Source organism: Echinops telfairi, unplaced genomic scaffold, assembly GCF_000313985.2.
Source record: "Echinops telfairi isolate 266 unplaced genomic scaffold, ASM31398v2 ScPeMD7_7412;HRSCAF=8450, whole genome shotgun sequence".
NCBI lineage: Eukaryota > Metazoa > Chordata > Mammalia > Afrosoricida > Tenrecidae > Echinops > Echinops telfairi.
In genome coordinates this window covers 7171662-7183885 of record NW_022111312.1, presented here as the reverse complement: position 1 = coordinate 7183885, position 12224 = coordinate 7171662, and the positions used below count along the sequence as shown (strand labels likewise).

At 57.7% G+C, this 12224-nt stretch overlaps 1 protein-coding gene across 1 annotated transcript in view; it reads left to right on the top strand.

Moving 5' to 3' along the window:
• Positions 1-12224, top strand: part of NOS1 (nitric oxide synthase 1) — a 93575-nt gene that overhangs the window by 69305 nt on the left and 12046 nt on the right. The window contains exons 17-21 of the mRNA XM_045296705.1: positions 541-653; positions 6650-6843; positions 8747-8916; positions 9911-10121; positions 10843-10930. Coding sequence (XP_045152640.1) covers positions 541-653; positions 6650-6843; positions 8747-8916; positions 9911-10121; positions 10843-10930 — 776 coding nt within the window. The remainder of the gene's footprint in view (positions 1-540; positions 654-6649; positions 6844-8746; positions 8917-9910; positions 10122-10842; positions 10931-12224) is intronic.

The following is a 12224-nucleotide window of genomic DNA, read 5'->3' as shown; positions in this document are numbered from 1 at the left end:
TGCTACCACCACCCCCCTCAAGAAAGCACATGGTTGTAAGTTTCTCTTCTTGTTGCTGTTGTCGGCTGCCATCCCTGCAGCCCCCAACTCACGGCAGCTGGCAGCCCCATGCACAACAAAAGGAAGCGCTGTCCAGTCCTGCCCCTACCCCCATCCTCTATGATGGCTCCGCCCATTGTGGCCCGTGGGGATTTCCTTGGCAGGTTTTCAGAGGCACATTTGCCAGGCCTTTCTTCCTGGTCTTCCTTGCTCTAGAGGCACCACTGACCCCGGTCCTCCCCACAGCAGCACGACAGCGTCTGCTGACAGCGGGGTGGTGGTGGCGGCAGCGGCACATGAGAGGCACCGGCTCGGCATCGAGCCTGGGTCTCCTGCATGGAAGGAAGGACTCTCAGCAAATCTGCTTTCTGTTCTGCGCTGGCCCCAGCCACCCCACCCACAGCTGCTTGACCTCTGTACTCAGAGGCCAGACCGTGGAAGTGAGCGCCAAGGACCCTCCATAAGGGCTTTTCCACTGACCGTTGTTTCTCCTCATCTCAGGAGGACTGTTATTCCCCCCACCCCATCCCAACAGGTCTGTCCAGTGTCCACAAAAAGCGTGTCTCAGCTGCTCGACTCCTCAGCCGTCAAAACCTTCAGAGCCCCAAGTCCAGGTAGGAGTACCCGGTTCCCCAGAGTTACTCTGGGTAGCAGAGGCGCCCCCAGCTTCTCGGAGGGAAGCGCAGGTTCCTCTCTCCAACCCTTGTGGGCCCCCCAGGCGTGGTTGGTCAACTCCCTGTGCCGGCAGCTAGCTGAAAGGTTGGCCATTTGAGTCCACCCTGGGGCATCACCCAAGAAAGGCCAGGCAGTCTCTTCCTGAACAGTCAGTCCTGGGAGCACAGTTCTGAGCTGATGCACAGGAGGTGGGGGGGGGGCATGAACTGGGCCCAGCTCAGTGGCCACATCTTGTTGGTTCCGGTATGCAAAGCGGCAGAGAGCTCCCCTTGCTGGTTTGCAGCATCTGGGTTTCTGGAATGTTGCTGGTTTCCCTGGCCTGTTTCGGGGTTTCCCTTTGCCAAGTCTGACCTAGGGGGCATGGACAAGAAGAGACAGTGGAGACTGCAGTGGGGAGAGAGAGAGGTGGAAGGGGTCGTTTTTTTGTTTTGTTTTGTTTTAAAAATCATTTTATTGGGGGCTCTTACAGTCCTATAACAATCCATACATCAACTGGATCAAGCGTGTTTATGCATATATTGCCATCTGCGTTGACTTTCTATTTGAGCCCTTGGTATCGGCTCCTCTGTTTTCGCCTCCCTGACCCCCTCCCACCCTCGTGACCCCTTGATACATTATAAATTATCATTGCTTCCATATCTTAACATGAGAAAGGGATGGTTTTTGACAGTGACGCACACGCGTGGTGAGCTGCTGATGCCCGCTGTGTGTTGGCATCGGAGTGAGAAATCCGCCCGCCCGTGCATCTCCTCCCTGTGGGCAGTTCTGCTGAGGCTGCAGGAAAGGGCACCTCAGACTTGGCTTCAATCCCTCTGGGAAGACAGGAGGGTCGTCGTTGCCTCATGAGACAGCTAACCCCATTCCTTGAAGTCCTGATTGTCAGACATAATCGTAATCCCAAACCAGCTCATTTCCCCCCTAGACCCCCGCCCACCCCAATGCTACTAGTTTCACTGTCTGAAGACAGCCCCGTGCGAGTCTAAGGACCTGCAAAGAGCCCCTCCACGCCTCAGGTCCTCCTGTTGGTTCTTCCTGCGCTCTGCTTTCCAAACCTTTTGCTTTGGGGAGAGGACACACCCCCAGCCGCTGGGAATGTCATTCTCGGTCCCAGCTACAGCGCAGTGGAGCTCAGGTGGCCTCGTCCGAGTGCCCTGGTGCTGAAATCACCATCCCCGGCCTGAACAGGTTGTCCTAAAAGGGTCCCGGGATTGCCGGCGACTTCCTTCTACCAGCCGTTCCAGCCAGGCACCTGAGACGCTCGAGCAGGGTCCAGCAGCCCTGTCTGCCGTGGGCTGCAGCACCAACTCTCTTCCCACCCCGAAGGCCTGTGCCTAGATCCCCATGGGACACAATCTCCATCATTGTTGGCTATGGCCCATGAAGATGTTTTAAGACCTTGGTCCTTGGCATGGGAGGGTTGCGAGAAGCGGGCTCTAGCCTGCCTCTGCCACATACTAGCTCGGATGAGCGGCTTTTGGAGACCGTCAGCCCTAGATGCCTGACCCACAATGGCAAGAAAGGCTGCAAACATTCATGTCAAAGGCCCAGGGTGGCATGAACGGCTAACCAAAAGAGTGGAGGTTCAAGTCCACCCCAGGAGTGCCTCAGAAGAAAGGCCTGGTGATCGGTCCCTGAGAGCAACGGAGCACACACAGTTCTACCCTGATGCAGGCATCACGCATGAGTCAGGGTGGCAACTGGAACTGGAGTCAGGGTGGCAACTGCCCAGCAGGGGGGAAACCCACCTTTTCGCTGCCCGTCTTTGCCCCAGGGCAGGGTCAGCAAACTTTTGAGGCCGAAGAGCCCATTTTGTCCCTCGCAACCATTTAAAAGTTATCCGAGTGCCACGGGTATATGGCTAAAATCAATGAAATCACCATTATCTGAGTAATAGCCTTCAGAAATTGCCGGCTGTACTTCAGAGCCACCTGCACAGACCGAAAGAGCCTTGTATGCCTCCCACGCTCGGGGAAGGGGTGGCCTAAGTAGCATCAGAAGAGAAGGGACCAAGAACCTACTGGAAACTCCTCTCAGCAGCAGACTGTGAAAGACCAGGTGACCAACATGACTCCCCAGCCGAGGACAGCAGCCAGGAAGCCAGGCAGTGCCCTGCTGCCGAGTCAGACCCAAGTCCCAGAACCAACCACGCCCTCTGCCCTCCCTCGGGAAAGGAGAGCTGTCTCAGAGCAGAGCCACCAACTTGTTCCTGGGTGTTTAGCTCTTTAAAAGCACGGTATTGAGGTACTCCCTACTTTGGGGAGCCCTAACACCACTTATGGCTTTATGAGGTTCATGAAAGAGAAGATGCAGGGTGGGGATGGGGGTAGAAAATTGCGTGAACAGGCATAGCATTCTCCCAATTCCTCCTACCGACTCCGAGCAGTTAGGTCCAGGAGGTGAAATCCAAGGCACCTCAAACCACCCCAGCAGACACGTCCTTGCTGGCACTGAGCTCAGTAGCAGGCGGGCAGCCCTCTGACTGACAGGTCACCTTGCACCTGTAAAGACCAAAGTGACCGCTGGTTGGGAAGTCACGTTTCCCAGGGAATCAGAACAATGAGCAAGCAACACAGAAAGAGCCGAGGGGCTGGGTGCAGCTAAGTCGGGCTGAGGCTCCAGATAAGCCTCAGAGGGAAAGGGGGTCTTCAGTCATATCAGTGGTGGGGGGCGGGGCAAGTGGCTAACAGACCCTCTGCAACCCGGAAGCTTGGTGTTGGGAGTCCCCCCAGAAATGCCCCCAGGGCAGCAGGCGCCTGGTGATCCACTTCTGACAGAGCAGCCTATGGAGGACCGCTCCACTCAGGCACCAGGGGGCGCCATGAGTCCGGGCCGGCGCCATGGCCACCTTGGGTCCCCTTCGGCATTAGGCATGGAGAATAGAAGAGGAACATCCAGAGAAAAGGGACAGCAGGATGATGGGGCCTGAGGCCTGGGGTGTTTTGAAGAGGGCTAGGACATTCCAGCAGGGAGTCTAGACAGGGGCAGACCTCTGGGTTCCCATCCCCCCAACCCCTGCTCGCATGGCTTCTCTCCAGTCCTCCCTCCTCAGCCAGGGGCTTCCATTGAGCCAGAAACCCCAGTGCCACCCCCCCACCCCACCCCACCTCTGCACAGGCATGCTCTCAGCTGGCCCTGCCGACTCTGCCATCTAACCACATGGCAGATCCACGACTGCCCCCCACCCCCACCACCCTGCAAAGCCACAGCCCTCTGTAGTCGGGGTGACTCACGGGCCACCTAACGGGTCTCCTTGTCCCTAGGCTCTTCACTCAAAGCGCCATCCATTTTCCACGCCTGAGCGGGAGTTGGCGCTTTAGACTGTAGATTAAAGCGTGTCCCTCACTCCCCAGCATAACAGCCCTTCAGGTGGGCCCCAGGGGACTTACAGAAACCCCAAATCCCCACCCCCTGGCTGATAGGGGCCCTGGCAGCTCTCGGACCACTTGTCCAACCACATGCCCCTGTGCTGGCCACCCTGCAGCCCCTCAAGCCTTCTGGCTCTCCCTTGTGCATGCTGTGCCCATTCCAACCCCAGGGACCCTGGACGGGCTGGTCCCTCTGCCACAGCCCATCACTGCCTCACTGAAGAGCTACTGGTAGTTTTGGGGGGGTGGGGGGAATGCTGGGTCCTTGTTAGCAGGCTGTTCTTTCTTCTTTGATCTGTCATTGGACCACTGTGGAGTGTGTGTGTCCGTCTGTCCGGGCATGCTGCCAGGATTCTAACTGCTGGAGACCCCCGTGGGACAGAGTAGAACTGCTTTACAAGATGGACATGGCTCTTCTAAAAAAAAAAAAAAAAAAGATGGACAAGGCTCATGGACTCCGATGTCTCACGTGTGGGGGCTGCCCTGGGGCAGGGGTACGGAAGGCCAGGTGGCTACTGCAGCCCAGACTGTCCTCTTCCCCCTCCCCCAGGGCTTCCCAGCCTGCCTGTGTGTGCCCTAGGCTTTTTTAAAAAGTGTTCAGAAAATCCTACACTAGAGCTCCGGTTCCCTTGCCTCGTGCCCTAGGGACGGCCCCATCAAGGTGCCCTGGGCTCAGGTGACCATGCCTTCTGGGCGGGGTACCACTGAGCCAGCCTTGCTCCATCAGCAGCTCTGAAAGTCCCCTCCGTTAAGTTAAAAGTCGTTAAAGTGGCTGCAGCGCAGGACTTGGGCCCGCCCTCCACCCCCCGCCCCAGCTCAAGTCCCAGGCAAGCCTCGTCTGCCCCTATCTGCCTTGCCACCTTCTACCACTTGCCAGCAGGACTAAGAGATGTGGCTGCCGGCGAGAGCCAGCTCAGCAAGTTGGAGGCCTCTGCGTCTCTATTTTGCACCCGCTGGAAGCACGGAGGCAAATGGGCTGCAGAGAGAAGCCGGGATGGGAGAAAGTAGGAAAGGCGCCCTCTGGAGAGGCAGAGCGCCCCCAGTGAGGAAGACGCCCCACAGCGCCCCCTGCTGGCGGGCGGCCGGCCTTCGCCACACCCCCGGGCGATGACGTCTTTGCGTCCCGAGAGCGAAGAGACTGAGTGCTCCTAAGACCAGGGGCTGGACAGGGAGAGAGGTGGGATCCCAGAGAGTAAGTCTGCAGCCGCTGTCACCAGCTCCAAAATGTTCCCCTGTGCCGAGAACAGAGGGGCCTTGCTTTAAGAAATTGCTTCACACACACACACACACACACACACACACACACACACACACACACAAAACAAAAGTGCCCTGGCACAACTATTTTTAACCAGCCTGGCTATTTGTGGCACAAAAGGCCTCTCGGCGGTGCCAAAAAAGCTCCTTGAAATAGCAAGTCCCATTGGACTCTGAGTCTTCAGGCGTCGATTTTCATACCGTGGAAAACGGGGGCGCGTCACGTGGGGGCGAGGTTGTCGGGAAACTGACCAGGTTGGCAAGGAAGGGAAAGCAGCGCTGGGAGGCCCGTTCCACTGGGGTGCCCGGGGCACGGTCTGCCCCCGTGTGTTCTATCCGGGACCTGCATAAACTGCAGTCTGTTCGTCTGTCTGAAAACAGACTCCCTCTGTTCCCACAGCTCCCTGGCCTCAGTGACACTCCAACCCAGCAAGGGAGATGACCATTGGGCTAACAGGCTCTCTCCCTGGGCCGTGTGTGTGTGTGTGTGTGTGTGTGTGTGTGTGTGTCCCCGTCCATTTTAGATGGGCAGTTCTGTTTTTCCTGTGTCGGTGGATTTGTGCCTAACAGGAACCTGAGTTTATAATGGTCTCTGTCCCTTCACCATCCGTCTGCGGGCCTGTTTGCACATGGGGTTGGAGCTTAGAAACCCTAGGTGCGATGGAATCCAGCAGACTGGGAGGGCTGCCCGTGGCCTCGGGTCCTCAGAACAAGCCTGTTCCAGCAGCTAGGGAACTCGGGGCATCTGAGGTTCTCCTGTCTTTCGGGAAATGTTCTATGAGCACTTACTTGGTGCTAGGCATGGGTCTGGGCATCAGGAACAGAGCAGTGGGCCAAAGAAGGACAAATCCCCTGCCTCCTGGAACTTCACTTCTCCCCCGCGGCCACCCATAGTGTGGGTCCGAGGATAGGGAGCATGTGGAGAGAAGCCAAGCAGGGGCAGGACTAGAGAAAACTGATCTCTGGGAGATCAGTAGGATTGCCCCAACATCCAGAGTTTGGAGAGAGAAGGAACCAGCCAAGGAGTAGCTGAGAGCTGGCGGGGAAAGCCCGGGGTGCAAGAAGCAGAGAGAAAGGCAGTGGAGAGGGGGCATGGACAGCGATGCCCAGTGTTGCCTGGGCGGTGGAGTTGGCCACTGGGAAGGCTTTGGGGAGAGCAGCTTATGGGTGACTGTGGTCAGAGCCGTGGCGCAGAATCAAGGGCAGAAGCCTGGTGGGTGTGGGCCCCCAGGAGCAGGGAAGGAGGGGCATTGGGCCAGTGAGGACGGGTAGCGGTTGGCCCTGGCCCATTTTCCCCTGGCCTTTCCCTTTAGCCGATCCACCATCTTCGTACGGCTCCACACCAATGGGAACCAGGAGCTGCAGTACCAGCCCGGGGACCACCTGGGCATCTTCCCCGGCAACCATGAGGACCTGGTGAACGCCCTGATCGAGCGGCTGACGGACGCACCCCCGGCCAACCAGCTGGTGAAGGTGGAGCTGCTGGAGGAACGGAATACAGCTTTGGGTATGTCCTGGGGGGCACCTTTCCCTTCTCCTGTGAGAAGTCCGGGGAAGAGGGGACCCGTTCTTCCCAGTTCTTAGTCCCAGGTGGAGTGGGTTTCTGTCACCCCAGCTTGTGAATTTGAAGACACGCCCCTTCTCGTGGCTGAACAACCTTGACACAACTGGCCAAGGGAAGGCCGGTGACTGGTTAGTCAGCTAGAAGTTGGCTTCAGCAGCTGCTAATTTCCTACTTCCTTCCTCGCCCCTGCCACCCAATCCCACCCCTCCCCTGAATCAAAAAATGCCCTCTGGACCTCGTGGGACTGGACCCACCCTTTACCCACATGAAGGCAAGTCTCAACCTGCTCAAGAGCAGCCATCCCTGCTTCGTTAGATCAGGTTGACCAGAGAAACAAATCCAGGGAGACTCATAATATGAATAGGAAAGAGCTTTATATCATAGACTAATTATACAGTAAGGAAACATCCCAGCCCTGTCCAGATCAAGTCCATATGTCCAATATTAGCCCATAAGTCTGATATTAGCCCTCTTCAGACTCACGCAGCCCATGCAATGATGCCCAATGCAGGAAGATCACAGGCCAGTGGGTGGAAAGTCCTGTGGGTCCAGTGGCAGTGGAAGCATCTCCAGGGCTCTGGCTGCCATCAGCGTGGCTCCATCCAAACTGTCAACAGGAAGGTGAAGCAGAGAGAGAGTGTGTCCTGCCTCCAGGGAGGAAGAGAGGAAACTCCCAGAACGCTCATGAGAAGACTCCGCCCATAAGGAGGCATCAATCGGGCTGCGACCTGATTGACAGACTAGACTCCACCCTAATCTAGATAACCTAGTTATCAAGTTGACACGAAATTATGTAACTACCACACCTGCCTTTGACTCTGAGGTGGTCTCAGAGGCCAGTGCTCAATGTTTCATCTCAGCCAGCCCTGAGGGCTCAGGGCTGGGGCCGGGGGAGTGGGAGCGCGGGGTGAAGCAGTGCCATGGTGACGTGTCGTCAGGGCAGACTGTGACATCTGCCACCAGGCCCCACTGGTAGTGAGGCACCCCACACAGAGATGCACCCCTCCCTCGGTGATTTCAGACCAGCCGGTTTCCCGCCAGTGCGGGAATTGAGCGTGCCTGCTCCAGCGGTGCACGCAGGATCTGCGTGGCTTCGGGCAAGTGCCTGAAGCGCTCTGTGCTGCTGTGTTTGTCCTCTGTAACACGAGGGTGCAAATGCCACCTGCCACCCAGGGGTTGCCGTGACTCGGAGCGAGTGAAGAATAAGGGGTGCTGATCAAGCCCTGGGATCATGGGAAACGCTGGGTGCACGCTGGAGGCCCCGGGTGGGGCGACTGCCCCCTCCCCTCCGGAAGCACCTCAGAAGGCAGGCCTGGCAATCTGCTTCTGAAGGTGGCCACCCGGAGAGCCCCACGGAGCAGTTCTCCCTACCCATGGGGCTGCCAGGGGTTGGCATCCACTGGGTGGAGAAGTGTGAGGTGTGTTAGTCACGTTCAGCCTTGGGAATCACTCCCCCCCACCCAGTGTCTCCAGTGCACAGGCAGAATCAAAGTTGCCCCCCCCTCCCGCCTCATCTCCTTGGGGCTCACTGGCGTGGGGTGCCAGTGGGCATACCCTCTTGCTGCTGTGCGGTTATCTTCCTTCTCCTTCAATGTTGCAGTCTGGGGCCAGTCGACCTAATACCGTGGGCACACATGGTCCCTGGAACCTGGCTGTAGGCACAGGAAGCAGGTCGGCTCTGGGGGTGTGGACACCAGCCTCGGCAGAGCCAGTGTGGAGCTGGCTTGATGCTGGGCTTCACAAGCCCACTGGGTGCCTGGGAGCAGGCTAGGCTCGCCCTCCTGCAGCCAGGCCCTGGGAGCTCAGCCTTGCCTTCCCCGGGCCCTGGATCTACCGGGCTCCACAGGTGTCATCAGCAACTGGACGGACGAGCTCCGCCTCCCGCCCTGCACCGTCTTCCAGGCCTTCAAGCACTACCTGGACATCACCACGCCGCCAACGCCCCTGCAGCTGCAGCAGTTTGCCTCCCTGGCCACCAGTGAGGAGGAGAAGCAGCGCCTCATGGTCCTGAGCAAGGTGGGACCCTGGGCCCGGCCAGCCTGAGTTAAAAAAATAGTTGTGTAATGGCCACCGAGTGGCCTCCGATGCACGATGACCTGTGTGTATCCGAGTGGAACTGCATGCCCCGCAGAGGGTTTTCTGTGACTGCGACCTTTCGGAAGCCAGTCACCGGGCCTCTCTTTTGAGGTGCTTCTAGGTGGATTCAAACCACCCACCTTCCAGTGAGTGGCTGTGCACTTAGCCATTTGTACCACCCGGAACTCTTCTGTACCACACTGGTGGGTGCCTTTTCCAACTCGGTCTCAGGAGAGCTGTCTAGTGGGTACAGCAGTTCTCCAGTAGAGGACGGTCGGGAGGAAATGGTGTCGTTTTCAAATTTGGGAGACCAGCACCGTTTGGGAAAGCTGATTTCGTTTAGCGTAGACCATCGCCCTTTATTCTGAGACCCAAGCGGAAAACCCCCCTTGAGTCTTGGACTTGTCTGATCATCGTAGAAACTGCTGTCCTAACTCTTTTTTTCCCCCCTCCCTTCCTTTGTAACGCTAGATCTTTCATAAATCCCACCTTGGCTCAGGCTTAGAGAAAGGAGGACCCCCACAGTGCCCTGGTTTGAATGCGGGGGTCCTTTCTGATCCAAAGGGCCTGTAGCCTAGACTGTTTGATACAGGAAGTCTCAGCTGCTACTGCCCTTGCTTAGAAACCGAGGGTTCACCTGCCCAAGCTGCAGCAAAACTAACACACGTGCACAGGAGGAGCATGCAGGCTTCTCCCAGTGGGAGCCTCTTCCCAGCCTGCATGCACCTGACAGAGCTTTCTCCTGCTTGCCAGAGGGATTGGAATGGCCGGCAGCAAGCAAGAGGCCAACACACTGAGTGCGTGTTATTTAGAAGCGTGAATGTGAACCCCAGAAGAACCACGCTTAAGAGTGGCGCGTGTCTGAGCCCTAGTTGGGGGGGAAAAGTACCAGGAGTGGGGTTCTAGCTCTCCTCTGCCCCTCTGCTTGGCCCAGGGTTTGCAGGAGTACGAGGAATGGAAATGGGGCAAGAACCCCACTATCGTGGAGGTGCTGGAGGAGTTCCCGTCCATCCAGATGCCCGCCACCCTGCTCCTGACCCAGCTGTCCCTGCTGCAGCCGCGCTACTACTCCATCAGCTCCTCCCCAGACATGTACCCCGGCGAGGTGCACCTCACTGTGGCCATCGTCTCCTACTGCACCCGAGGTGGGTAGGCAGACGCCCTCCTGGGGGAGCCTCCTGGTCTGCACTGCCTCCACTCCCCACTCCCCAAAGGACCTCTGCAGGGCCTCGGAAACCACTGCCCACCGCCCAAGGGCCAGAGCCCTGGGAGGGGATCCAAAGCTGGGAAACGCAGGGAAGAAGCCCATCAGGAGCGCTGGCCCCGGAGGCAGAGCCAGTGCTGTGTAGAATCCAGAAGGAGACCAGGTGTGCCGTCAGAAGGCTCAGCCTCAGCCAGTGCCTTAGATCCCCCCCTTAGACGCTCCGCATCCCTGAAAGCCCCGACCAAGGCACAGCTGCAGCATGTCACCATGCCTGCCCCTTCAGGGGCCCTCTCTGCCGCAAGCCATCACACTGGCGGTGGTCATTCGGATAACCGAGCTCCATTCCAGCACCCCCCTCCCTGACAAAGCAGTTCAAATGTGGGTCCCAGCATTTCCCCGAGACCACATTGAACAAGACCTTCTCACTGGCCAGATTGGAGTCCACCCTTTTCCCACCCCGGCAGGGCCCCGGTTCACTCCCAGCGACACACTGCGCCCCAGTGAGACCTTTCAAAGCAAGGGCTGCAGGCAGAGAGTTGGCGGTGGCCTTGGGAGTTTTGTGTGTTGGAAGGAGAAAGTGGGGTGGGGGTGGGGGCGGGGAGCTTGGAGACAGTAGACAGACCGGACCTAACCAGACCAGACTACCTTGGTTGTTTTGCTAGATGGAGAAGGACCGATTCACCACGGCGTGTGTTCCTCCTGGCTCAACCGGATACCAGCTGACGAGGTGGTCCCCTGCTTTGTACGAGGGTAAGTGACACATGATGGGAAAGGAGCGGTTGTCCCCCCACTGCGCGCCCTGACCCTGTGAGTCGGGGCTGGTGGAGCAGTCGGAAGCCTCGGTCCAGCGCTCGTAGAAATGGGTGGATGGGTCAGAGGGATGGAGGCCAACATCCTGCCTCATTCACTCACTTAAGGAAGTGGGATCACGGACCGTGAGAAGCTAAGGAAGTCTTCTCGTCAAAGCACCCAAGGCTACAAATATGTATCAAGTGTGTGTGTGTATATGGTGCCGGATACCGAGGTACAGTAGTGTGTATGTGTGTGCATGTTTGGTGGTCCGGATACCGAGGTACAGTGGTGTGTACATGCGTGTGTGTGTGTGTGTGTGTGTGTGTGTGTGTGTGTGTTCAGTGGTGCAGGATACCGAGGTACAGTAGTGTGTATGTGTGTGCATGTTCGGTGGTCCGGATACCAAGGTACAGTGGTGTGTACATGCGTGTGTGTGTGTGTTCAGTGGTCCAGATACCGAGGTACAGTACAGTTTGTGAGTGTGCATGTGTGAATGTGTGTGTGTGTGTGTTTGTGTGTGTTTGTGTTTGTGTTCAGTAGTGCAGGATACCGAGGTACAGTAGTGTGTGTGTGTGTTCGGTGGTACCAGATACGAGGTACCGTGGAGAAGCCCGGGTGGCACAGTAATCCAGGCTCGGCTGCTCACTAAGAGGTTGGTGGTCCACCCCACCAGCCTCTCCCCGGGGCAGTTTTTCCTCTGTCCCATGGGCCCCATGGCTCGGAGTTGACTTGATGGCTTGGGTGACCGGTGCTACAGTGGAGAGCCAGGCAAACACACACTTGGTCTGCATGGCAGTTAAAGACCTGTGGAAATCCCAGCCAGATTCCATGGCCACCCCCAGTTTGTTAGAGAGGTGAAAGGCCTGAGCAGCCCCCTCCACTGGAACGTTGTGCCCCAAACCCGGCCCCCAGGGCATGTCTGAGCTCAGGCCCACGAAACCCGCACTCCTTGTCAGCCAGTCTGAACAGTGGCCTCCTGGTTCTCAGCTGTGGAAGTCAGGGTGCTTACAGTCTAGCTCAAGTACTGGTGACATCGGCATCACTCATGAGCCTTCTTCCCAAGCACAGAGTCCTGAGCCCACACATGCCCCATGGGCCACAAGTCTGCAACGTTGGAACCCCCCACCCCCTCCCCTTTGCACCTGGGTCACCCCTGTGCACACTGACGCTCAATACGATGAATTCGGTGTTTCTCAACTGGGAGTGGTGTAGCCTTCAAACCAGCACTCCTTGGCAATGTCAGGGGTTGCTC